Source organism: Ambystoma mexicanum, chromosome 8, assembly GCF_040938575.1.
Source record: "Ambystoma mexicanum isolate Mex_15411 chromosome 8, UKY_AmexF1_1, whole genome shotgun sequence".
NCBI classification, from domain to species: domain Eukaryota; kingdom Metazoa; phylum Chordata; class Amphibia; order Caudata; family Ambystomatidae; genus Ambystoma; species Ambystoma mexicanum.
Window position 1 is genome coordinate 993081129 of NC_090929.1, and position 24702 is coordinate 993105830.

At 46.6% G+C, this 24702-nt stretch overlaps 1 protein-coding gene across 1 annotated transcript in view; it reads right to left on the minus strand.

Annotated features, from left to right (window-relative positions):
* The window catches only part of VPS13D (vacuolar protein sorting 13 homolog D), a 3263180-nt gene that overhangs the window by 454589 nt on the left and 2783889 nt on the right, over positions 1-24702 (minus strand). The window contains exon 59 of the mRNA XM_069610908.1: positions 532-642. Coding sequence (XP_069467009.1) covers positions 532-642 — 111 coding nt within the window. The remainder of the gene's footprint in view (positions 1-531; positions 643-24702) is intronic.

A 24702-nucleotide genomic window follows, 5' to 3' on the forward strand; every position in this document is an offset into this window, starting at 1 on the left:
TGGCGTGCTACCATCATGAAAGTAATCTATGATCTTTTTTCATTAAATATCAAATATCTTGAATACATTCCATGTCCTCTCCATTTTGTTGACACCACAATTTAATAGCATTTTTGTTGAAATGCCTCTCGTATCTCTGCAAATGTTCATTTTGCACAGATTTTCTTGTTGGTGGAACGCAAGGAGTTCTTTTTTCAAAGTCTAGTAAGTGACTTACCACCCCCATTTATCCAAAACTCATTTGTCATGTGCGGCCATGCCTTTAGAAAAATGGCAAAATGTCATCCATCGGAGATTCGATGAATGGGACGGGAGTGCAAAAAGTCTAGTTTGCTTGGTCAGCTGTACATACATTTCTCGCGATCTGAAACACTTGTGTATGAGCGCCATATATATTAAATATTAAATATCATACATAAAATACTAGATACTGAAAAGGAAAAAATATTTTTATTACAAATATACCTTTTCAGAGTTGAACATTTTCGAAATAAATATATACATGTGAATAAAATACATCTTTGCTTTTACCTCTAGCTCTTGCTCTTGATCAGGATTATTTAACCTCTGCTGTTCTAGTTCTAGAAGCTCATCCAATTCACTTGAGGAACGTTCACTTCTACGTTGGTTGAAGTCAGTTATCTACAAAAGAAAATAACAGTTAAAACAAACAAAATAGTCTGGAAGGACAAGTCAGCCCCCATAATCACTCAAGGTAAACATAATGTGTCTACAGCAGAAGGAAAGCAAACGAAAGTAAGTGTATATGGAATGGAATGTCATCTAAATGAGCAGCTAATGAATATGTTACTTACCTGTAACTCCTGTTCTCCAGCATTGGTATCTTTCATGAATTCACACGCTCATTAAATATTCCCTGTCGTCAGGCTGGGAATTCCCAGTAATATTAAAGCAGTTTACCTTTAAAGCTTAAAACTGCATGTCACATTAGTACGCTATTCGTGTCACTTTGGGTCATACTGCCAACAGCCAACTAGACAGGTCCCCTTGGCGCTACCCCTCGTGGACATCTTCAGATTTTCTTTACTGCACGTTAAGTGTTGGGAGTCCTTGACTTTTCTTCTCAGAAATTTGAGTATGTTGGTGTAAAAGTGAAGGAGGGATGGCAGGACATGTGGCCTACTGGGACTATTGAAGCCAGTGAAATATGTCACCTGTGCACAAATCGCAGCTTATCCCCTTCACCAACATGCGTGATCCTGGGCAAATACCTTTACCTCTTAAGGCCTAATGTTCCTTAACTTCCCAAACTGAGATCACCGAAAAGTGATTCAGTTTAGTTTGAACTATAAAAAACAAATCAAATAAGATGAATTATGTATCAACCATATCAGGCTTTACCAGACATAAAATGACAACTTGGGTGATAAAGGCTGCACTTGGCATATGGTCACAGCACTTTGCCTTGTGATGACTGAATGTTATATGAGGCTTAACCTGACATAATATGCACAACATGGGTATATGAGGTTGTGCTTAGCATATTATAACAATGCCTTGCACTTACAATGACAATCTGAGGGCCATGCTGATCCAGAGAAAGAAGAAAATCCAAAACAGTTGCAGTGGTATAGGATTCTGTGCTTCAATCCCTTTCATGGCTCCAAGCTGAAAACCTGTTATCTACTGGTATAAAACGAACTAGCTGCAGGACCCCTGGTGGAAAGTCTGACTCGTTATATATCTGATTTGTAGCAGCGAAATATGAAGACCCAGATTACAGAGATTTGGAAGAACTCGACCCCCTGACTGGAAGGTCCTTCCATGTTGGCAGGCACGGAGAGGGCAGAAGGCTATATAAAGAGGCTCTAGGTAAGCCGCACAAGCCCAATCTAGGGCAGTTAAATCAAGATGGACCCGAACCCCTGCAACTTTATGAGAGCCAACGAAACGATGTCAATGCATGAAGAGGATTGTAGCTCCACACCTAAATCAACACACTCCAGTGTACCTCTCAGGAGAAAGTCCCTGGTCAAGAACAACTCGTACTTTGACAATGCGTGTGAAGAAGACCACTTGAGGATTACTGCAGAGGTCGACAAAGAGCTCATTCGATACCTCCTAACAGCTCTCATTCATGGGAGACCTGTCTCTGACTGCTCAGGGAATCTGCTACTATGTTATTTGTTTTGGAAATATGGACTTGTGATGGATAACATTTTTCTCCCTGGCCCAGAACCACAACAGCATTACTACTGTGTTATCTGTTAGGATTAGGACACGTATCCCCCAAACCGAGGTCAGGAAGGCAAGCAGGATTTGCCTGATCGCTTACAGATGCAATACTAGTTAAGACTCATATCAACTAAGGACCAAAGCCCACTCACTGTAATTTCACCCAGGTGAGCACCCCAACCGTTCAAGGAAGAACCCATGACTACTGTCCATTGGGGCCAATGTTGCCAGATAACCTCTTCCCTCAACATAACGGCTCCTTAGGCCCACCAAAGGAGGTCCTGTGACATTGTTCAATATCTGAAGCATAGCTGGTGGGCTGCCAGAGAGCTGGGACCACTGACATTATAGAAGCCACTGAAGATACCTCATGCACAACTGGGCTTTGGGCACCACGAAAATGCAGGATGCCATGAGGGCCAGGGGATTTAGGAAGGCTGTGGCTGGTACTTGATATTGTTTCTGGAAAAGTTAAAACATCTAGTTGTCCTCAGGGAAAAAATCCTGGCCCAAGTGAGTGTCCAGGTCTCTTCCAATGAATTGAAGAGTGTTAGGCAGAAACCTGTGCAGTTCCCTCTGGGACCACTGCAAAAGATTTAAGACTACAGGTGTTTGGCAGTAAACCCACTTGGTAGCAGTCTGTACCACACAGATTCACTTGGTAGCTGTGGCTGAGCAGTCAGACTTCCCCCAAGAAGAGTTAGGCAGTGTACAGAGTATTCACAATAGATCAAAAGAACATAGTAGAACAAGCAAACACTGACCAGAGCTTGGTGTAAAAGAGATATAATTATTTATTTAAAACCACATCTAATAAAACACACAGGCACTAATATTAAGCAGTTCAAAAACACGGTCACTAAAAGATATACACTCCCTTAAAAGAATATTAGACAAGTCTTAAGTAAAGCTCCACTTATTTTCAGACAGCAGTCAGCACTTAACGCAGATGGCACTATAATAATTCGTTTTAAAAGAGAGAGAAAAGCAGGATAACAATTGAAACAGATCCCAACACTTTCACAAGAACACAGCAAGAGAGGAAGGCAGAGTCAAACCGTGAAGTTAGAGTTCAGGAAGCCGGATCCACTTTGAGAGGATCAGAACGAAATGTGTCCAAGGTCACACGGTTAAAAAGTGCACAAAAGTCTCGAAAAGGTTCAGAAAGAGTTGGACCAAAAGAAAGGGGACCGGTTAGATGGTCAAGGCGGGCAGCCCAGTCCAGAAGGTTAAGGGATTATTATTACCTTGTAGCAATCTTTAGAAAGGGAGGCCTGGCGGACACGGTACCTTAAAGTGGTGAGAATACTCCAGCGGGGGCAGTTGTTCCTGGCAGCGGATGCAAGTCAGTGCTTCGTCCGGGGGAAGAGAGGATCTCGTCGGGGAGGAAGACAGGAGTCCGTTGCACTGCCAGGGAAGAAACCAGCCACGGAGTTCTCAGTTAAAAGGAGCGGTCCTTTGGTTCGCGGTCCAGTGGTAAGTGGCTATCCGGTTGCCGGGGTGCTTGGCACGGGCAATTCGACCACAAGACGTCCTGGGATGCGAGGAAAAGAAGGTAAACTGGTTGTGCCCACCAGTCAGGGGAAGAAGACTCTCCGGCAGGGAGATCTTCTCTGTCGTCGGGAAGTGGTGAGTCGGTTCCGCAGGGTTCCACCGGTGGTGTCGTCGTAGAAGATCCACCAGCTTCTCCGTCGTCGGATTCTCAGGTCCTGTGGTGACTTCTGAAGTTCCAGTCCCCAAAGCCCTGCTTTTATGCAGCACACCCCCTTCACTCAGCCTAGCTGTCAATCAAACATGCTAAGTGGTGAGCCGGCCGGCTCACCACTTGGGCCAATCACACAAGAGTGTGACTTGAGTTACCAAGGTAACTCAGTCCAGGGTGCCTAAACCCCTTCCCACACCCCCTGTGGTACCCAGACAGAGTGGCACCACTTTTGGAGGCGTCTGTGGAGAAGCCCGCCAAAAGTGGAACAAAGGGCTCGACTTGGGTTGGAGTCACAGAAGAGAACACAAACGCCATTTTAGAATCGAGTCCTGGCAAAAAATACCAACCGGCGAATTAATATTAAATAAATAAACCGGCGGTATGTTCGAGGCTATGAGAATGAAATAATTAAAGTTGGTAGCCTCGAACAATGGGAAAATCCCATAGGGATATATTCGCGGTCGAATATAAAAAGTAGTATCCACTGCCACCAGCCAAAACTCGATCAGGGGGGACGGAGACGTGCCCCCTCGACTAACAGACCCGGGGCAATCGAATTGCCCCGACCAGTACGTCCACAATATGATGGTTTGTACTGGTTTCTGTTCATAATTTGGGACTAGTAAAGCCAATGGTGACTTTACATGCCCTGGGAGACAGTAGTCAGTCCCAGGGTATGGAGTCTATGGTGGGGTGTCACTGCACGGAGGGTGCTGTGTAACACACATAGTAAAAACACATGAGACCCTATGGAGTAAAGGACCCCATAGCCCATAAAACACATTAACAGTCAAAGGAACACCATAAATCATGTCCAAGAGTGGGGGAAAAGGAGTCTCACTCTTGGCAGGAGAAAAAAACAAACTCCAGAAATCCAGCAAAGCTGCTGGGGGACTCACTAGGTTAGGAAATTCAGGCCAAAAAGAGAATTCTCCCTAACAAAGAGACCAACAAGGGAGTGGTGTGGGTCGTCTTTAAATCACAGGGAACCCCAAACTACGAAGAAGGTGGCAGGTGTGGTTTAGATGAGGAAGCACCATATCCGGAGTACAGACTGTGACAAAGTTTATGGGAGGGAAAGCCCAAAATAAGCTCAGGACAGAGGGCTATCAGTAACAAAAGAACACAAGGGGGGGTTTGTCCTGGCTAAAACAGTCAAAGCTAATTGCAATTTGTTGGGATGCAAATAAAATTTGATATGTATCCGAATTCCTGTTATAGCTATTATTTATACATATCCAGGGGAAAGATGGGAAAGCATCAAGGAGAACAAATATATCACAAGCACTTAGTTAATATAAATCTGGGAGTATTTTTTATTTACTCTCCTCAGTCAAGTGTTCACTTTTAAACAGACAGAAATTGCATCGACCCATAAGTAGTGCGTGTGACAAATTATGCGGTCAGCATATAAACAAAGCAGAAACAGATTGATGCATAAAAATACCATCAGGTGACATTCTTAGAGGCAAACCTATGTACACGCAGCTTTCTTAACATATTTAGTACATATCATGTTCTTCTCATTGAGCACCTTAAATGGATAACAGGTAAGTGGCACGTATACCTCGATTTAATAAGACCAACAGAACATTTTGTTGCTCTAACACAGGACCTTGGTTAGGTCTGACAGAAGCCAGGCTAGAGGGTGACCAAAATGGATCGACGTCGCTGACATGAATCAAGACCAATTGGAAAACGGGGACCTATTGCCCCCTAAGGGGGGGAAGGGTCCCTGGACGTTTCGGCTAAACAGTAGATCACAGCCTTCTTCATGGAGCCAAGGTTTGGAGAACCCATGTGAAAGAGGAAGGGGTGCTATGGTTAAAACACCTTATGTAATGGCAGGGCATGGTATATAAAAAGACTCCATATATAGAGTTAATGAGATACATACACAAGGACACACTGATTAAAACGGGGGAGCTCTGGTAGACTCATATTGGTGGTCAAGTACTGACCTTACACAGGACAGGTCCTGGATAGTAGCCAACTGGCTAAAATGGAATTCCAGTGAATAACTCTGGTGGAAAATGACGTTTGCTTCTGACAAGGAGGGGCTAGAAAGCAAGTGGAGGAGAAAGTAAGGCTCGTGTATAAGGAGGACCCCTGTGATGTACCTAGGGGCAAAGAGCAGGAGTGAGAAGACAGGCAGTCGGGGACTGTTACAGCACGATTACCTGGAGTTGAAAGTGATGACCCCGGCGCTTCGGCAGTCCAAATAAACAAGAGCTAGAAATGCCGGCTTGGTTAACAGAAGAACCGCAGTGGACGAGGACAGTTCGGGTCTGTGGAGTAAAGACCAGGATCAGCTCGAGTCTGTGATATAAACTGAAAAAGCCAGGCAAAAAAACCTGACCTCCCGCGGGTGGTGGGCGGAGCGCTACACGCCTAGCCGGTGTAGTGGCAGTAAGGAAGGGACTACACATACCTGAAATGTGCGAGCTGCGACATACGCGTACGATCGTGAGCTCGGTGGGGCACAGAATGAAGCTGTGTACGCCGTGCTGTACCGCGCATGCTCAAAAGTAGCAAACGCTGTATCCCTGTGCATGCGTGTGGGGTGTAGTGTCCCAGCTACAATAAGCTCGCGTATAGACGAGCGGTGCAAGGCTAGTGTTATCTCTATGGAAGTAATCTATGTAGCCTGCAGTAAAGGCAGGTCGGAAGACAAAAGGCTGCGGGTGTGAACAAAAAAGGGGGAAGCTAGGAGGCTGTGGGAGCGGCCACCTCTGCAGTGTTGGCGGGAGTCGCGGGGGAGGGAGTGGGCAGGGCCGAGCAAGAAATCCCATCTAGACCCTAATGACGGCAAGAGCAGATATTAAAAATGGTGATGGGGTTCTATTTCATTGAGTCCTAAGGCAATAGATTGAAGTTTGTACATCCACCAGCTTTCTTTAAAATTTAGGGAATTGGTAATGTTACTTGTATTGTGTACTTTATCCGCAACCCACCAAGTAAAGCTGTCTGGGCCATGTTGGAATTCAAGGAAGTGTGGTACCAGAGGGGCCGCCACAGTTTTACAGCGTATTCTCGAGCGGTGTTCCCCAATTCTTTTATGCACTGGTCTTGATGTTTGCCCCACATAGCGTAGTTTGCAGGGGCATTCTATGATGTAAATTAAGTTGCAGGTCTTACAGTTTGAAAAGTGCTTGAGTTTCCATTCCTTGTTGCCAATCATAAAGGAATTCATTTTCTTTGTCTGTTTACATACTGTGCAGTTGCCGCATGGGTGGTGGCCATTGATCTCTCTCAAGTTCCATAGAGTGGATCTGGTACTTGTTTTGGTTATTCTAGCATGCGTGAGCATGTCTCTTAGGTTCTTGGATCTTTTGAGTGCCATTCTTGGCAGCGGTTCCTGTGGTAGGCTCAGTTGTATAAGTGGCCAGAATTTTCTAATGGCTCCTCTGAGTTTAGTGGTGCTGGGGCCGAAAGTGGTGACACATGCCATGATGTCTTGCTGGGTGTCCTGGATTTTAGGTGTGAGGAGTGCTTCTCTCGGTGTAAATCTCGCTCTCTTCTGGGTGTCTCTAAGGAGTTTTTTGGGGTAGCCACGAGCTTTCAATTTGGTTTCAAGGGCTGCTGCATTTATTTTGAACTCTTCTATGTTGGTACAGTTTCTGCGTACTCTAAGAAACTGGCCATATGGAAGATTGTTTCTCAGATTGCGCGGATGGTTGCTTTTATAATGGAGTACTGTATTGCGATCTGTTTCCTTCTTGAACATAGTGCATTCCAAGATATTATTCTTAGGTCTGATAGTGAGATCCAAGAAATTGATGCTAGTGTTGCTGCTGTTGATAGTAAATTTGATTTCTTCCGTGCGGTTGTTGACCCATCCAAAGAACTCTGTGAGGGTATTGTCCTCTCCTTTCCAGATAAAGATGATATCGTCAATATACCTGTGCCATAGCACAATGCTGTCAAGAAATGGATTACAAGTGTTAAGGACATGATTGTATTCGTATTCTGCCATGAATATAACTGCCATACTCGGGGCGAAGGCTGCCCCCATGGCTGTCCCACGAATTTGCAGATAGAAGGTTTCTTCAAATTGGAAGAAGTTGTTCGTGAGGGCCAGTTCCAGTAATTCAACTATAAAGTTAATCGGGACTCTAGTTTGTGACATGTGATGGGTGAGATGGTGCCTGATGCATTCAACCGCTGCTTCTTGGGGGATGCTAGTGTAGAGGCTATTAATATCCATGGTCACTAAAATATCTTCTGAGGGATTAAATGGTTGATGTTCAAATTTGTTTATGGTTGCCATTGTGTCACGTAGGTATGTGGGAGTTTTCTGACTAAGAGGTTTTAAAAAGAAGTCAATAAATTGGCAGATGGGTTCAAGCACGGAGCCACATCCTGACACAATAGGTCTGCCCGGGGGTGTAGTCTGGTTTTTATGAAGTTTGGGTAAGGCATAGAACGCTGGAATGCGTCCCTCAGAGTAGTTAAGAAAGATTTCTTCTTTGTCCGAAATCCAATTATTCACCATGGCAAAATCAGTTGTCTCTTTGATCTTCATTTTGATTTCTGCTGTAGGATCTTTTCAAAGTTTTTTATAGTTATCCTCTACATTGAGTAGTAGCAGCACCATTTCCTTGTATTGTTCTTTACTTTGGACAACAACTCCTCCTCCTTTGTCTGCTGCTTTGATGACAATGGAAGAGTTTTCTGACAATGATTTAAGGGCTTGTTGTTCTCCCTGTGAGAGATTGTTTCTTTTATGTGAAGGCGTAAGTTGAACTTTTTTCATTTCTTGCTTAATGCATTTTTCAAAAGCGAGGACAGATACTGGCATTTCGTTGTCACTGGGGAGGAAGTCGGATTTTTTCCTTAATCCTGAGTCTTCTGCTTCCAGAGGACTTTGTCTAGAAAGAAGATTTTTCTTCTAATGGTCCTGTAGAATTGAGAGAGTTCTTGGTCGAGTCTGAACCAATCGGTGTGATTCGTGGGGACTGTAACGCTCACCTGATTCCCGTAGAGGCGCCAGTCTTGACTGGGCGTATACCGTATCTTCAAAGGTGATGTGTAACACACGGCTGGCTCTTTGGGCTGGACCTCTGTGCACTGTATGTCTGACTCGAAGGGTAAGATGTCTGCAGATAGAAAATATGGGATTAATGAACTGGGTTATTGAATGTCTCTCTCTTCTTCCCTTTCTCTTCTCCTGTAGAACCCCAAAGGTTAACGCTCTCACCTTAGGTAAGTGAACGCCGTGCTCTCCATCTGCCTCGGGGCAGGGTGCTGTAACCAGTTTCTTTACTGGATAAGGGGAGCAGGCCTCTTGACTTCAGAGGACTGCTGTCCGTCATTTACTGCACGAACGGTAAGTTTCGAGTAATTCTAATGTCTTTAAAAGTCTTTAGTAATGATGTCTCTTGTTTTGCAGGGTTCCGGTGATGGCGGATGACGGGCTGAAGTGAGTTGAAGATGGAGCCCGTGTGATGAATAGAAGCGCCTGGAAGCACGTAAGTAAGCGCTTGTTGCCTGCTTCACGATGCGCTCTAACTGTCTTTTTATTTTGCAGGTACAATTTCGGAGCGGCTGCAGGGTGCCGGAATACCCACTGGGTTAGATGTGGAAAGGAGTAATGGTACGTGAGTATTAAAGTTCCCCAATGTCTTTAATCGCACCTTGTTTTGTCTTTCAGATGCGGGATGCAGCGCCGAAGGCCTCCGGAGCGTGCGAAGAGTTGGTAAGCTTTTGTCTTTCAGATGCCGGAATGCAGTGCGAAGACCTCGGGAGCGCACGAAGAGTAGGTAAGCCTTTGTCTTTCAGATGCCGGAATGCAGCGCGAGGCGTTGGTGACAGCCGATGGACCAGGTAAGTGAAGCGCTGTCACTGAAGACCGTAATGCTAACCTGTTCTTTCTTGTCTTTATAGGTGTTGCTGAAGACTGGATTCAGGATGGTAAGCCTTTTTCCTTAGGCCCAGGATCAGATGCAGAAGACACGATGAGCGTTCTGCTGCAGAGGATGCAGAATAACGCAAAGCAAGATTCATCCATCGGGTGTGGTTTAAATAGCCTCCTGTAGTGCTTAGATGTCTCCTTCCACAGCCACGCCTAGGTAAGAAAAGAGTTCCTGCTTTCCAGAAGAGTTCCAGTGTTCTGAACCTAGGGAGTGGCTCCTGCCCCACCCAACAGGAAAAGTAGTTCCAAACAGAAGAGGATCAGAGGCTCAACTGGCAGGCAAGTAAGCAGCATGGTCTGCTGCAGGTAAGTCCACCCAAGCATTATGAGCCCGGCGCTTCCAGCGCTGGGACTGGGCATATTTATGAGCCTGGTGCCACTGGCGCCAGGACTGGGTCCAAAAGGTCCCAATTGGGACTGGTTGGCACTCGGAACCTGGGTTATGGATCTGCTTCCAAGGGAGTTGGGAAAACCCTGACCTTTTGGAAGCAGAGATCATGACAGTGACAAATGACAGTCCTTTGGATAATAAAGATTTCTCCTCTTTGGTGAGTACACATCCTGAGAGGTTGAAGATAGGTATGGTCTCTAATATCTCCTCCGTCTCCTGTTGGGGTTCGGTGCCCTCCAGCGTGGGTAGTTGAATGGAGGCATGGGCTGGAACTGCGGAGGACCCCAGTAGTCTCCCCTGGGGTCCCCTTGGCCTAAAAAAGGCAGCCTCGATGGCTGTTGCTGGTTGCCACGGTTACTTGGTCTATCATTGGAGTTAGCTAGGTCATCATCCGATGATCCCAATGTGACGTGACACAATGGCAACCATAAACAAATTTGAACATCAACCATTTAATCCCTCAGAAGATATTTTAGTGACCATGGATATTAATAGCCTCTACACTAGCATCCCCCAAGAAGCAGCGGTTGAATGCATCAGGCACCATCTCACCCATCACATGTCACAAACTAGAGTCCCGATTAACTTTATAGTTGAATTACTGGAACTGGCCCTCACAAACAACTTCTTCCAATTTGAAGAAACCTTCTATCTGCAAATTAGTGGGACAGCCATGGGGGCAGCCTTCGCCCCGAGTATGGCAGTTATATTCATGGCAGAATACGAATACAATCATGTCCTTAACACTTGTAATCCATTTCTTGACAGCATTGTGCTATGGTACAGGTATATTGACGATATCATCTTTATCTGGAAAGGAGAGGACAATACCCTCACAGAGTTCTTTGGATGGGTCAACAACCGCACGGAAGAAATCAAATTTACTATCAACAGCAGCAACACTAGCATCAATTTCTTGGATCTCACTATCAGACCTAAGAATAATATCTTGGAATGCACTATGTTCAAGAAGGAAACAGATCGCAATACAGTACTCCATTATAAAAGCAACCATCCGCGCAATCTGAGAAACAATCTTCCATATGGCCAGTTTCTTAGAGTACGCAGAAACTGTACCAACATAGAAGAGTTCAAAATAAATGCAGCAGCCCTTGAAACCAAATTCAAAGCTCGTGGCTACCCCAAAAAACTCAGAGACACCCAGAAGAGAGCGAGATTTACACCGAGAGAAGCACTCCTCACACCTAAAATCCAGGACACCCAGCAAGACATCATGGCATGTGTCACCACTTTCGGCCCCAGCACCACTAAACTCAGAGGAGCCATTAGAAAATTCTGGCCACTTCTACAACTGAGCCTACCACAGGAACCGCTGCCAAGAATGGCACTCAAAAGATCCAAGAACCTAAGAGACATGCTCACGCATGCTAGAATAACCAAAACAAGTACCAGATCCACTCTATGGAACTTGAGAGAGATCAATGGCCACCACCCATGCGGCAACTGCACAGTATGCAAAAAGACAAAGAAAATGAATTCCTTTATGATTGGCAACAAGGAATGGAAACCCAAGCACTTTTCAAACTGTAAGACCTGCAACGTAATTTACATCATAGAATGCCCCTGCAAACTACGCTATGTGGGGCAAACATCAAGACCAGTGCATAAAAGAATTGGGGAACACCGCTCGAGAATACGCTGTAAAACTGTGGCGGCCCCTCTGGTACCACACTTCCTTGAATTCCAACATGGCCCAGACAGCTTTACTTGGTGGGTTGCGGATAAAGTACACAATACAAGTAACATTACCAATTCCCTAAATTTTAAAGAAAGCTGGTGGATGTACAAACTTCAATCTATTGCCTTAGGACTCAATGAAATAGAACCCCATCACCATTTTTAATATCTGCTCTTGCCGTCATTAGGGTCTAGATGGGATTTCTTGCTCGGCCCTGCCCACTCCCTCCCCCGCGACTCCCGCCAACACTGCAGAGGTGGCCGCTCCCACAGCCTCCTAGCTTCCCCCTTTTTTGTTCACACCCGCAGCCTTTTGTCTTCCGACCTGCCTTTACTGCAGGCTACATAGATTACTTCCATAGAGATAACACTAGCCCTGCACCGCTCGTCTATACGCGAGCTTATTGTAGCTGGGACACTACACCCCACGCGCATGCACAGGGATACAGCGTTTGCTACTTTTGAGCATGCGCGGTACAGCACGGCGTACACAGCTTCTTTCTGTGCCCCACCGAGCTCACGATCGTACGCGTATGTCGCAGCTCGCACATTTCAGGTATGTGTAGTCCCTTCCTTACTGCCACTACACCGGCTAGGCGTGTAGCGCTCCGCCCACCACCCGCGGGAGGTCAGGTTTTTTTGCCTGGCTTTTTCAGTTCATATCACAGACTCGAGCTGATCCTGGTCTTTACTCCACAGACCCGAACTGTCCTCGTCCACTGCGGTTCTTCTGTTAACCAAGCCGGCATTTCTAGCTCTTGTTTATTTGGACTGCCGAAGCGCCGGGGTCATCACTTTCAACTCCAGGTAATCGTGCTGTAACAGTCCCCGACTGCCTGTCTTCTCACTCATGCTCTTTGCCCCTAGGTACATCACAGGGGTCCTCCTTATACACAAGCCTTACTTTCTCCTCCACTTGCTTTCTAGCTCCTCCTTGTCAGAAGCAAACGTCATTTTCCACCAGAGTTATTCACTGGAATTCCATTTTAGCCAGTTGGCTACTACCCAGGACCTGTCCTGTGTAAGGTCAGTACTTGACCACCAATATGAGTCTACCAGAGCTCCCCCGTTTTAATCAGTGTGTCCTTGTGTATGTATCTCATTAACTCAATATATGGAGTCTTTTTATATACCATGCCCTGCCATTACATAAGGTGTTTTAACCATAGCACCCCTTCCTCTTTCACAGGGGTTCTCCAAACCTTGGCTCCATGAAGAAGGCTGTGATCTACTGTTTAGCCGAAACGTCCAGGGACCCTTCCCCCCTTAGGGGGCAATAGGTCCCCGTTTTCCAATTGGTCTTGATTCATGTCAGCGACGTCGATCCATTTTGGTCACCCTCTAGCCTGGCTTCTGTCAGACCTAACCAAGGTCCTGTGTTAGAGCAACAAAATGTTCTGTTGGTCTTATTAAATCGAGGTATACGTGCCACTTACCTGTTATCCATTTAAGGTGCTCAATGAGAAGAACATGATATGTACTAAATATGTTAAGAAAGCTGCGTGTACATAGGTTTGCCTCTAAGAATGTCACCTGATGGTATTTTTATGCATCAATCTGTTTCTGCTTTGTTTATATGCTGACCGCATAATTTGTCACACGCACTACTTATGGGTCTATGCAATTTCTGTCTGTTTAAAAGTGAACACTTGACTGAGGAGAGTAAATAAAAAATACTCCCAGATTTATATTAACTAAGTGCTTGTGATATATTTGTTCTCCTTGATGCTTTCCCATCTTTCCCCTGGATATGCATAAATAATAGCTATAACAGGAATTCGGATACATATCACATTTTATTTGCATCCCAACAAATTGCAATTAGCTTTGACTGTCTTAGCCAGGACAAACCCCCCCCTGTGTTCTTTTGTTACAGACTGTGACAAGTCAAGGGTATTCGTCCCTTCTCCCCAAGGGGGAGCCTCTCCCTTTGAGGCTAGGGAGGTGAGCCTGCTCCGCAAGACCCTACGTAGGGAACTGGGCAAGTGGGACCTCACTGGGAGACACTCACCCTTTGGACTGCTGTTCCTGTGCGGAACTGTGAGGAACTCCCTAGACCATCCACTGTAGTGGCATATATGAGACTATCAAATATGAAGAACATTATAAGCTCCAAGGACTTGGATCAGGACAAAACTAAAATATCCTGTTATGCACAAGAAAGAGGATCTGCCTCTTTTTACATTTACTGAGACGAGTAGGCTGCAAGGGGAGAGCATGCAGAGGATAGGCAAAGCACAACCAGAGAGAGAAGAGCATAAGCAGGTTTAAGCCCCCTGATAAAGTGACTCCTGTGAGAGGCCGAGCCACAGAGCCTGTGACTCTGATAGGAGCCCTGAGCATCAGATGTCAATGCTGGAAGCCCGGCATTCCTGAGAAGAGAGAACCGGAGAAGAGGGGAAGCCTTATCCTGGTGGTGGCATGACCCAGACGACTTGGTGGTGGGCAGTGCGCCCATCAAACAATGCCAAAACCACCCAGCAAGGGAGTCTACGAGACGCCCTGTGACCCACAATCAGACATGGTCGCATTGAGAAAGGGGATTGAGTGCCAGATACCGACAACAAGGAGGAACATGAAATATGGAGCAGAGGAAGAGAACCAGAGAGAGTGCTGCACCCAAAAGCGTTACCCTGCATATATAGAGGTAACGGGGCAAATGGGAGTACTGGGAGGCCGCTGGGGTACCGTTATGGATTAGGAGAAGGAGAAAATCGTCCCAGTGAAATGGACGAGATACTAAATATAACACCATTAAACTGGAACTGTTAATGTAATCACGCGAATAATGAATAAGCCAGAGGGAAGGTATTAAGGAATGGGCACTATGAGAAACTGGTCCCAGTGAAATTGACGAGACCCTAAATATAAAACCAGTAAAGTGGAACTGTGTTAATGTGATCTTGAAAGTAACAAATTAACCCCTGTATACAAGTACACAAGAAGGGAGGAAATATAAATGGGAAGTGAAGCCAAGTAGATAAGAGAAGAAGTAATCAAACTGAGCAACGTCAGGAAAGGGGAAGGTCCTGTTCCTACAAAGGATAATCAACTTAAGAAGGGCAGAGTTACAAAAGTCAGAAAGAAGTAATCAAACTGAGCAACGTCGGGAAAGGGGAAGGTCCTGTTTCTACAAAGGATAATCAACATAAGAAGGGCAGAGTTACAAAAGTCAGAAAGGCATATACGCCTAGATCAAAGTATAAGAAAGAGGAATACAAAGCCTTGTGGAATTACTGTCCCAAGAGGGGAGACCAAACCTAAGTACATTGTAAAGGAGTTACAGGATCTTGTCCAGAAGGTAGCAAGAGACTATTTGGAGATATCTTACTGAAGAGAACTATGGACTAAATAGAGATTTTGCCATAAGAGAATATCAGAAAAGGGAAGACATTCTACTAGAGTAATTTAAGTTAGTTAAATAGTGGTAGGGTCAGTTTGTAGTAGTATTGGGTGGAGGACTTCCTGACTGACTAGCACCTTGAGTTATTTATATAGTCAGGGAAACCCCTCCAGCAATAGGGAAAGCTAGGCCTTATTATTATTATTTTATTAAACAGCACTCAGAATGTCCATCAAGCGTCTGCCTCCTTCCGACCTACCACAAGCCTCACATGAACTAGTGTACTATGCCGGCAGAGGCATAAACCTTACTTTTCTGAAACACACAGCCATCACAACCAGCTGTTTGCTGAGGACCCTTTAGGCAGAGGTAAGGCCAAATGTGACAACCATGAACTGGCAATGGGTGTTCCGGGCCACCATCCTTAGTTACGTCCTGTCCTTTGGATGGAGAGTGCATGGGAGTACGCATCATGAAGATCCAGTTATACCAACCTGCTCGGCAATTTGAGAGCCTGAATGATCCAGCCAAGATTACCCACTTTCAACTTGTACTTACATACTAACTTCTTCAATAGCCACAGATCCAATATGGGATGCACTCCTTTGCCTTTCTTTGGCACTGAAGTACCAAACCATGCCTTTCTCCAAGGCAGTCATGAGTTAGGTGGGTGCCTTTGCTAGGAAGTGACTGACCGATACAGAAAGGCGAGGGGGCTGGGAAGAATGGCAGAGGCTTTTGTCAGCAAGGTACAACAGAAAAAGAAGGCAGTGGCCATGCAACAATACCTGCACTGTCCATGCATTTGAAGAAGTGTGCTGCCATTCTCCAACATTTAGAGACAACCTCCCCACCCCCCACACTTGAGAGGAGACGGAGAAGAGCTCAGTAAAGTGGTTTTGCTGTGGGCACAGTGGTGGCAGCAATTTGACTACCCTGACACACTCTGCTTCTGCTCTTATGGTGGAAACATCAGCTTGTTTGCCTGAAGCGGGATGAACTTGGCGAAGTGGGGAAGAGGTATAGTGGCAAAAGGACTGCCCTTTGGAGGAGGAGGTGGAGAACGCAAAGGTAATCGGTTGTTGCATGGCTAATCGGAGAGTCTTGACTCTGGTCTTCATAGCATCAAACTACAACAGTTACTCATAAGATTCTGAGCCAGAAAGATTGTCAACATTGAAGAAGTTCACCATGTAATCGTTAGGCCAACCCAGACGTTCTCAGCCAAGAATGTCTGCAGACTACCGTGCCCATCCCCATTGATCCAGCCACACAACTGCCCATATCCTGGCATGATTGCAAGGTTTGCTAGATGGCCTCCTTACCGTCTTCAACAAGGGAGGTGAATCTATCCCTCCTTTTACCTGTCAGGAGGTTCTCTGCTTCCTCTTGTGGCGTACCAAAATAAGGCATTAGACCAGAAGACCTATTCAGTATACAATGCTTTTATTTATCTTAATGAAAACGCCTTACTGACCCTACTGCTAATAGGGAAGTTCCCTACCTACCAGCTTAAATTAAGGGTGCTTGTCAATCTTAGTCAAAATAATAATGCTGGCATTCTGTCCAAATCCTAAATTCTAAACTGGCACTGCCACTTAGAAAAATAACAGAACAAAAGGGGAAAATGGGAAATGTAAGTTGCCCTAGTGTTCTTTACTCTGTCTTCTATTAGTGGTTCCAGGAATCTCTCCTAGTATCACGTTTCTTCATCATGAGATAGGTTTTCTCGAGTTTCTCAGTTCATGTCCATCTTGTCACAGATCAACAAATAAAAAGATTTTTTTTCAGATATAACTAACCTAAATTCACAAGTTCCAAAGAATGAACAAACTACTTACCTCTAACTCCTGTTCTCCAGCATGGGCGTGGCATGGATTCACATGCTCATAAATATTCCAGCTCATAAATGTTCCCCATGGATTGAATGAGAATCTGGCAACAAGAGAACTAGGAGGGCCCTATTATATAAATGAATAAAGAATCAGCCCAAGGGGAAAGCAGAATTAAGCATACTGGACTCTAGTGGGGAGACCGACCATTACTTCAAATACCCACTTTCCCTGGTCCGACCATCACCTAATAACCTTCAACATCACTGCGAATCTCTGTTCATTCAACCCCCATCAATTAGCTCCTGCAGCCCTATCAAGAAACAAATGTAATATTACCGTGGACAATGTCCTCTCGCTATTACAACCTATCCTAGCACCCTCCAATACAGGAACAAATGACCCCAACACCATGATTAAACTGTATAATGAAACCGTACTTACAGCTATCGACAAACTAGCACCTCTTTCCTTGCGCAAAGGTAAGCCAGTAGCACACCTCAATGCTTTGTTCACACCTGCCTTAAAAACCCTACGTACTACCAAAAGGCTAGTAGAGACTAACTGGAAAAAATTACCCAATGAAGCAAACGAAGCAGAATTCATGACAGTGGCACACCATTACAAACAAGCAGTCCTTCAGACCAAAAGCACTTCGTATAACAAATTAATAGCTACGGCCAACTCTAAAACCAAGGAGCTCTTTGTCACCCTTAGAGAATTAGAGTCCTCTGTACCACCAGCGGAAGCCTGCAATAAGGACACAAACTGGTGTTCCAACATTCAGAAGGCTCTGTCAGACAAAATAGGACTACTTCAAAATTGAAGCAACTGTCACGGACAAGGAAGTCCGCAAAATCATCACCAGCCTTAAACCATCAAGGGGCCAAGGTGACCTGTGCCCAGCCACGGTAATCAAGGACTGCCCCCAAACTCTCCCAGTGAACTAAAAAAGGCATGGTTAATCCCACTTCTAAAAAAGCCTATGCTGGCCCTAACACCAACAAACTACCGCCCTATCACAACAGTGCCTTTCCTGTTGAAAATAATAGAGTGGCTTACCTATACATACACTAACTTCCTGGAAGTTAATAACCTCCTTGGCCTACGACAATTAGGCTTCCGTCCCAGACATGGAACGAAAACAGCTCTTTTGGGCCTAAAAATCCAAATGGATGAACTAAACGACAAAGGCAAACTAGTCCTACTTCTCCTACTTGACCTGGCGGCAGCATTTGATCTTGTTGACCACAATATCCTATGCAAACACCTAAAGTCAGCAGTTCACGTCTCCACTAATGCTATCCTATGGATACAATAACTCCTGTCAGATCGAACAATGAGAGTCTTCTCCCCTAGCGCGGAAGCACTACCTACCCATGTCACCTGTGGAGTACCCCAAGGGTCATGTGTCTCTCCTACGCTATACAATATTTTAACCAAGCCCCTCTTTAACCGTCTCGACGACTTGGGTGTCACCTACACTAACTACGCAGATGACACCTAAATGCTCATACCTATTACAGGTGACCATGCCATAGACTATGCCAAGCTCAATGCCATCTACCTAACTATCGAAGCCTGGATGGCCCACCATGGACACTGCCTTAATGACGATAAGACGGAGCTGCTTCTTATAGGGTCTCAACTCCGTCTTACCAAACTAAACAAAGCCTTCCAATCCTTCGACATTGACGGCAAAACTATAAAAGTATCTAAAGAAGTGAAAACCCTCAGTATTTATTTGGACTCCTCTTTAACTTAGAAACAAGTAAATGCCACTGCATCAGTACCAGCTTATACTTGCAAGCTGATCAACGCATGCAGACCTTTCTTGTCACCATACAGTTGCTTCACGCTGGCAAGAGCGCTCATCTTAACCAGATTGGACTACTGCAACGCCCTCTACTCTGGCACCAAAACTCAAAATATGAAAACATTGCAGGTCCTACAAAATAATGCCTTGAGAGCGGCACTTTACATTCCCAAATCTACTCACATATCCACCAGCAGACAAAATGCCCACTGGCTCTCGGTGCAAGAACGCATCAATTTTAAAACCCTGACAACACACAAATGTCTGTTCAAAGTAGCGCTGACATATATAGCAGACAAAATGAACAGAGCCCATTCTAACCGGCCTACACGCTCAGCTAATCGGAACTGTGACCTAGATTCAAACTGCAAAAAGCCAGAGGCAGCAGCTTCCCTACAATAGCTACGAAATAAATGTAATGCCCCACCAGCCAAATTGAGAAATGAAAACTCCTTCTGGACTTTCTGTAAACTACTGAAAACCCACCTCTTCACACAGGGAACAAATGACTAACCTATGTTACACACACCGTGAATAGCTTGATTCCCTATTCAATGAACAGTACTCTCCAGATTGCCAGTTCTGCCCACGTATGTATGTGAACAACAGCATTATTATGATACCTGTATATGAAACTATGCCATGTGTGTATGTGAACAACAACACTATTTATGATACTTGTATATTTAACTACGCAACTATGCTTCTGATCCAAATGCTAACAACCTCGTACTAAGTCATGGAAACTAAATAATGTGTGTACCCTTGACCTCTATGACCTCTATGTAAGAGGCCACTAACCGTGTAACAAAGTCACTGTAACTAAGTCATGTATGTACTTTTCACTCCCGTAAGATAAGCGGCCAGATGCCTACGGATTAGGTGTGCTATATAAATAGATAGATAGATAGATAGATTAATAAATAAATAAAGCAAAACTGCATTTCTTTTGTTCCGAGGATTCCCAGTCTGACGACGGGGAATATTCATGTAAATCCATGCCAGACCCCATGCTGGAGAAAGTCAATTCTCTCAAGGTTTGCAGATGAAAGGCTGTTTCCTTGATCTTCCTCTAATCACTAGGTGGGTCTCTCCCCGCAAGAGCCAAGTCTTGCTTAATTCTGCTTTCCCCTCGGGCTGATTCTTGTTTTGCTTTGCTTTATAGGGCCCTCCGAGTTCCATTGACTCTCTTGTTCCCAGATTATCATTCAATCCATAGGGATATGCATATTGCCTACCAGGGTATCTTTTACCCTGGTTTCTGAGTATACATTTGAGTCGTTTGGCTAATTCCAAGATTAAGGTTTTCAGGGTTCCTGTAACCGGTTTTATTATATGACTATGGTTCCCCTTCTGGTCCGGGTTGCTTGTCATAGAATTTATACTCTTCATTATTTCTCCCTTAGAAAGGGATTGGTATCTGTGCCCCCCTCTATTGGCAGGAACCTGCAGACCTTCTCTATAGCAGGTCCTGCTCCTGCGAAGTGGCACAGCTCGCTAGCATTCTCTGCAGCCCTTTGACATCCTCTCCAGTACACCAGCGGAAGTGTTTCCTTGTTCACCGCCTTGTTCCTCCTTCTCTGGTTTCTGGTGGCATGAGTGGGGGGCTCGTTCTCCTTTCATTCGCCACAAGGAACGCCATTGTTTCTTGGGCTCCAAGCCCACCTTGTCCTCCGCAAGGTCACGCCTTCCCTCTGGGCTGGCTCTGCTCGGCTTTGCCAATTCTGCTGAGTCCAGTGCCTCATTGGCCAAGTTTCTCTCCACCTCAGGCTTCCCTCCCGTTACCTCTCCGGATCTCTGTCTGGACCTCCTCGAAGGTCCTTCCCTGTACTACAGCCGGCTCCGCTTGGCAGCGCGCCTCCACCTCCCAATGAAGCCAGTATATCGGAGGCTTGCCTCTGTGTATCGTCTCGCCTCCATTCAAGTGAGTAAGCCCTTTTATCCTTGTTATCAGATACGAAAGGGGTGTGTTGTACTGTCCAGCTCCTTGAAAGATCAGCATTGCCTTGAAGCAACTGCTTAAACGTATTTCCTACATTATTTGTAGTTCCACAGCCGGCAGACAGATCGCATACATGGGAACACCAGGAGTGGGACAATGTCTCAGAAAAAGAGTGTTCCATACTGGAATCGGGATTCCCGTCCCCTGGTGGGGAATCACTCCCAGTGAGATCCTGCTTTCCCAAACCCCTAGGGAGGGTTTTGCTTAGCGCGCTTATCTCCTTAGCCTCAAAGGGGGTGCGTTTCTATCCTCCTCCACCCCTGCAAGTTCACGCGTCAACACTGCTGTGGGCTCCTTTCTATTGGGCAGACAGATCGCATACATGGGAGCACCAGGAGTGGGACAATGTCTCAGAAATAGAGTGTTCCATACTGGAATCGGGATTCCCGTCCCCTGGTGGGGAATCACTCCCAGTGAGATCCTGCTTTCCCAAACCCCTACGGAGGGTTTTGCTTAGCGCGCTTATCTCCTTAGCCTCAAAGGGGGTGCCCCCCCCCCCCCAACTCCCCTGGGAAGAAGTAACAACAACCTCCAGATTTGTCACACACTGCAAACTCATTCAGTAAGTTGTGGGGACACTTCACCAGGGCACAGGTTGTGTTGACTGCCCGTAAGGTCAGGCTGCAACAGACGAAAAGTTTTCGGTCCATAGCATTTCGTTTCTTACTTTCCTGGACTAGAGGAAGGGAGGGAAACTAAGGATTCGGATCCTGCCATAGAAAGCAGTGGGGCAGAACTAATTTATTTTTTTTCCCAACATTACATTTTATTGACATTTTAACATGTGACAATACCATCAGACATTGCGTAAATTCCAGAGTGCATCATGACACACATTAGCATAATGACTTATTGATTTATTGGCGGGGAGAGGTTAAGTCCGGTTTGGGTGCCGCAGTGCAGGGCAAGAGGGGAAGAGATGATAGCTCTGCTACTGTGATGACTCGTAATATCTTGGGGCACCCCCCCTCAGCAAATGTGTTCATGTCATGTCTGTGTTTGTCTGGGTTGTAACATGATAGGCCTTCCTAGAGGCCAAAATACCCCAACTTTCCCCAACCCCATCCCCTCCAACCCCTTACCACCCCCTCCCCCACCCAACTCCTTGGAATGAGACCAGTCTCACCCAACGGGGTAAACTAGCTGGGTCTCACCGTCGAGCTAATAGGGGCCATTAGACCCCGAACGCCATTAACAGGACAACTAAAGAGTTAACAAAATGGGACCGTGTGTGCTGCCGTAGGATCAGTGTGAGGGATTATTGGGTCGATGTATCTGTGGTGCCACCCTGGGTCATCAGTGAGCCCCCTTCTCATTCCGAGCTCCCCCCAGTAGTTGCCTATGATTATACTGCGGAAATACCTTGGGAGAATGCATTGTTGCGAGGAGAAACTGGCCTTCAGGTAGTGGTCGTTGTTCTTTTGGTTCAGTCCGGATCAGTGGCTTTCTGGGGGCCCCTGAGTCTACGCTTCCTTTTGGCCCACGTCCATGTGCCAGCCGCAGGGGGTTTCATCTTGCCTTGGCTGTGCGCTTCAGATTCGGAGCCTCCGCTTTCTGGCCCTTTTCCCATGAATTTCTCCACTTCATTTGGGGTGCGGATATGCCTCCAAGTCCCTTCCCATGTAAAGTTCAGGGCCTTTGGGAAACTCCAGCGGTACTGCACCTTCCATTCCAATAGCCATTCTGTGAGGTTAAGGAGTGTTTTTCGCTTCTGTAGTGTAGAGACAGCTAAGTCCTGATACAGTGAGATGCTTGCCCCCCTGAAGAGAATCTGTTTGGATGCTCTGGCCTCCCTCATGATTTTCTCCTTCATTTTGAAGAAATGGATCCGCGCCAGGATGTCGCGAGGAAATGAGGACGCCTGCCTCAGAGCTGTTCGATGGACCCGGTCGATCTCCAGGGGGGAGCTATCTGGGAGGGTCAGGATAAATCTAAACAGCTCCCTTGTAAAGTTCTCCAGTTCTGCATCTGTGATTGCTGTGGTTATTCCCCGGAGGCGAATATTGTTTCTCCTGGAACGATTTTCTGCATACTCTTGCTTGGAGTCTAGCAGCTCACATCTCGCCTCCAGGGCTACAATTCTGCCCAGGCATTTTTCCAGGTTGAAAGCATGGTCGCATAGAGTATTTTCCAGGTCTCCTGCGCGCTGCTCCACTTCTGCCACCCTTTTGTCGAGCGCCGTGATTTTCTTCGCAACCTCTTCTGTGCCCTTTTGGATCTCCTTTGTTATTGCCAATAGCAGATCTTTGAGGTCAGACTTAGTTGCCGATTGGGCGGCTTCCAGAGGCTCAGGTACGTTGACCACTTCAATGATAGAATCCGTTGTTTGTTCGGCTTTCTTTCGCTTCTCAGAGGAGGCGTTGCCCATCAGTGCCGCTATGGGCGTTTGTTTCATTGCCTTTCCGCTTTTTGCCATAGCTGCTATGTTGGTTTCGACCACAACCCCCTATAGCGCAGGTCCGCCCTCCGGGACTGGATGCAGGAGCTTCTGTTGCTGCGGGTATGCTATGAGGGCAGCTGGGCCCTCGGTCTTAGTGCTCGGCCGAGCCCCCAGCTCTGCTGCGTGTCAGCGCTCCCACCTCAGGTGCGCCTCTGGCCCTGGACTTACTTGCTTCTGTTGCTGAGCCATTTAGCTACCTGCGCATCAAAGAAGAGGTCACCTTCTGTGATTTTCACATAGTCTGCATAGGTAGGGGGGGGGGAGCAGGATGACAGCGGGTGTGCTCTTGCTTCAGGAATCTTGATGGCTGTATTTATCTGGTGGATTGGGGGCTTTTCCTTTGGCGATAGTTTGGGTGAAGGGACTATTCCGTCTTCCCTCCACGAGGAGCCTGGATCAGAGTGTCCCCCGGCGGAGTGTGGTCCCGGGACTGTGTGGTGCCTCTCGGGGCCGCTTACTGCACTTGGCGCAACCTCTCCTCTAGCCACTGTGCATGCAGCAGCATCAACATTTGCTGTAGTCTCCCCCAGGGAAGTGGGTCATCTGGCTTCTACCCTTAATTCCGGAGTACTCCTGGTGCTTTACTTCGCTCCTCTGCAATACGTATTTGGGGGGGGCCCTGTTCAGCATGGCGTCTAGGGAACTTGCTGTTGGCGCCTCTGGGGCCGCTATGGGATTTCTCCCTTGAAGAATTGGAGGTCGCTACAGGGCTGGCTCACGGTGGCGGTCCCCTTCGAGTCGCATGTAGCATATGCCCGCTTATGTTCCCGCTGCTGCCCCACTGGCCATCAGCCCTGCGGAGCTTCCCACTGTCGCGCTGGAATCCACCGGACCACCAACTGCAGGTGGCGTCCAGCCGTGTAGCAGGTGGGCCCAGAGCGCCGCTCTGGGTTGTTGACTTGCATCCTTCAATGGAGGTTACAGTCAATCCGTGCGCCGTCTCCTTGTGCTGCGCAGTCTTCTGGGTTGCAGCAGTCCGGCGGACAGATAGGAATCAGCTTCCGTGGTCCCTCCGTCTGTGCTGTTGCCTGGATGGGGCCCGCTGCAGTGCCCCTTGGTGCCGCAGTCCTCCGGTTTGCTCGATGCGGTGCCCCCAATTTACCAGCAGCCCAGCTCACTGGATTCCGGCAGTCGAGCCCCTCGTTGCACACACTGGCTGGTGATGCTGGGTCGTAGCTTCCTCCCAGCACATAAGTCCCAGAGCACACCGGTTCCACACTGCAGGTCCCTAGGCAGTAGGGTGCTGCTAGGCACTCGGGTCAGTGGCGCTGCTACTGCTCCTCCTCATCTTCCCGCTTCTTGCCAGGCTCCATGGGTTGGCGCCCGCCATTTTCATTCCTTTACCGTTGTTTGAGTGCATGATTC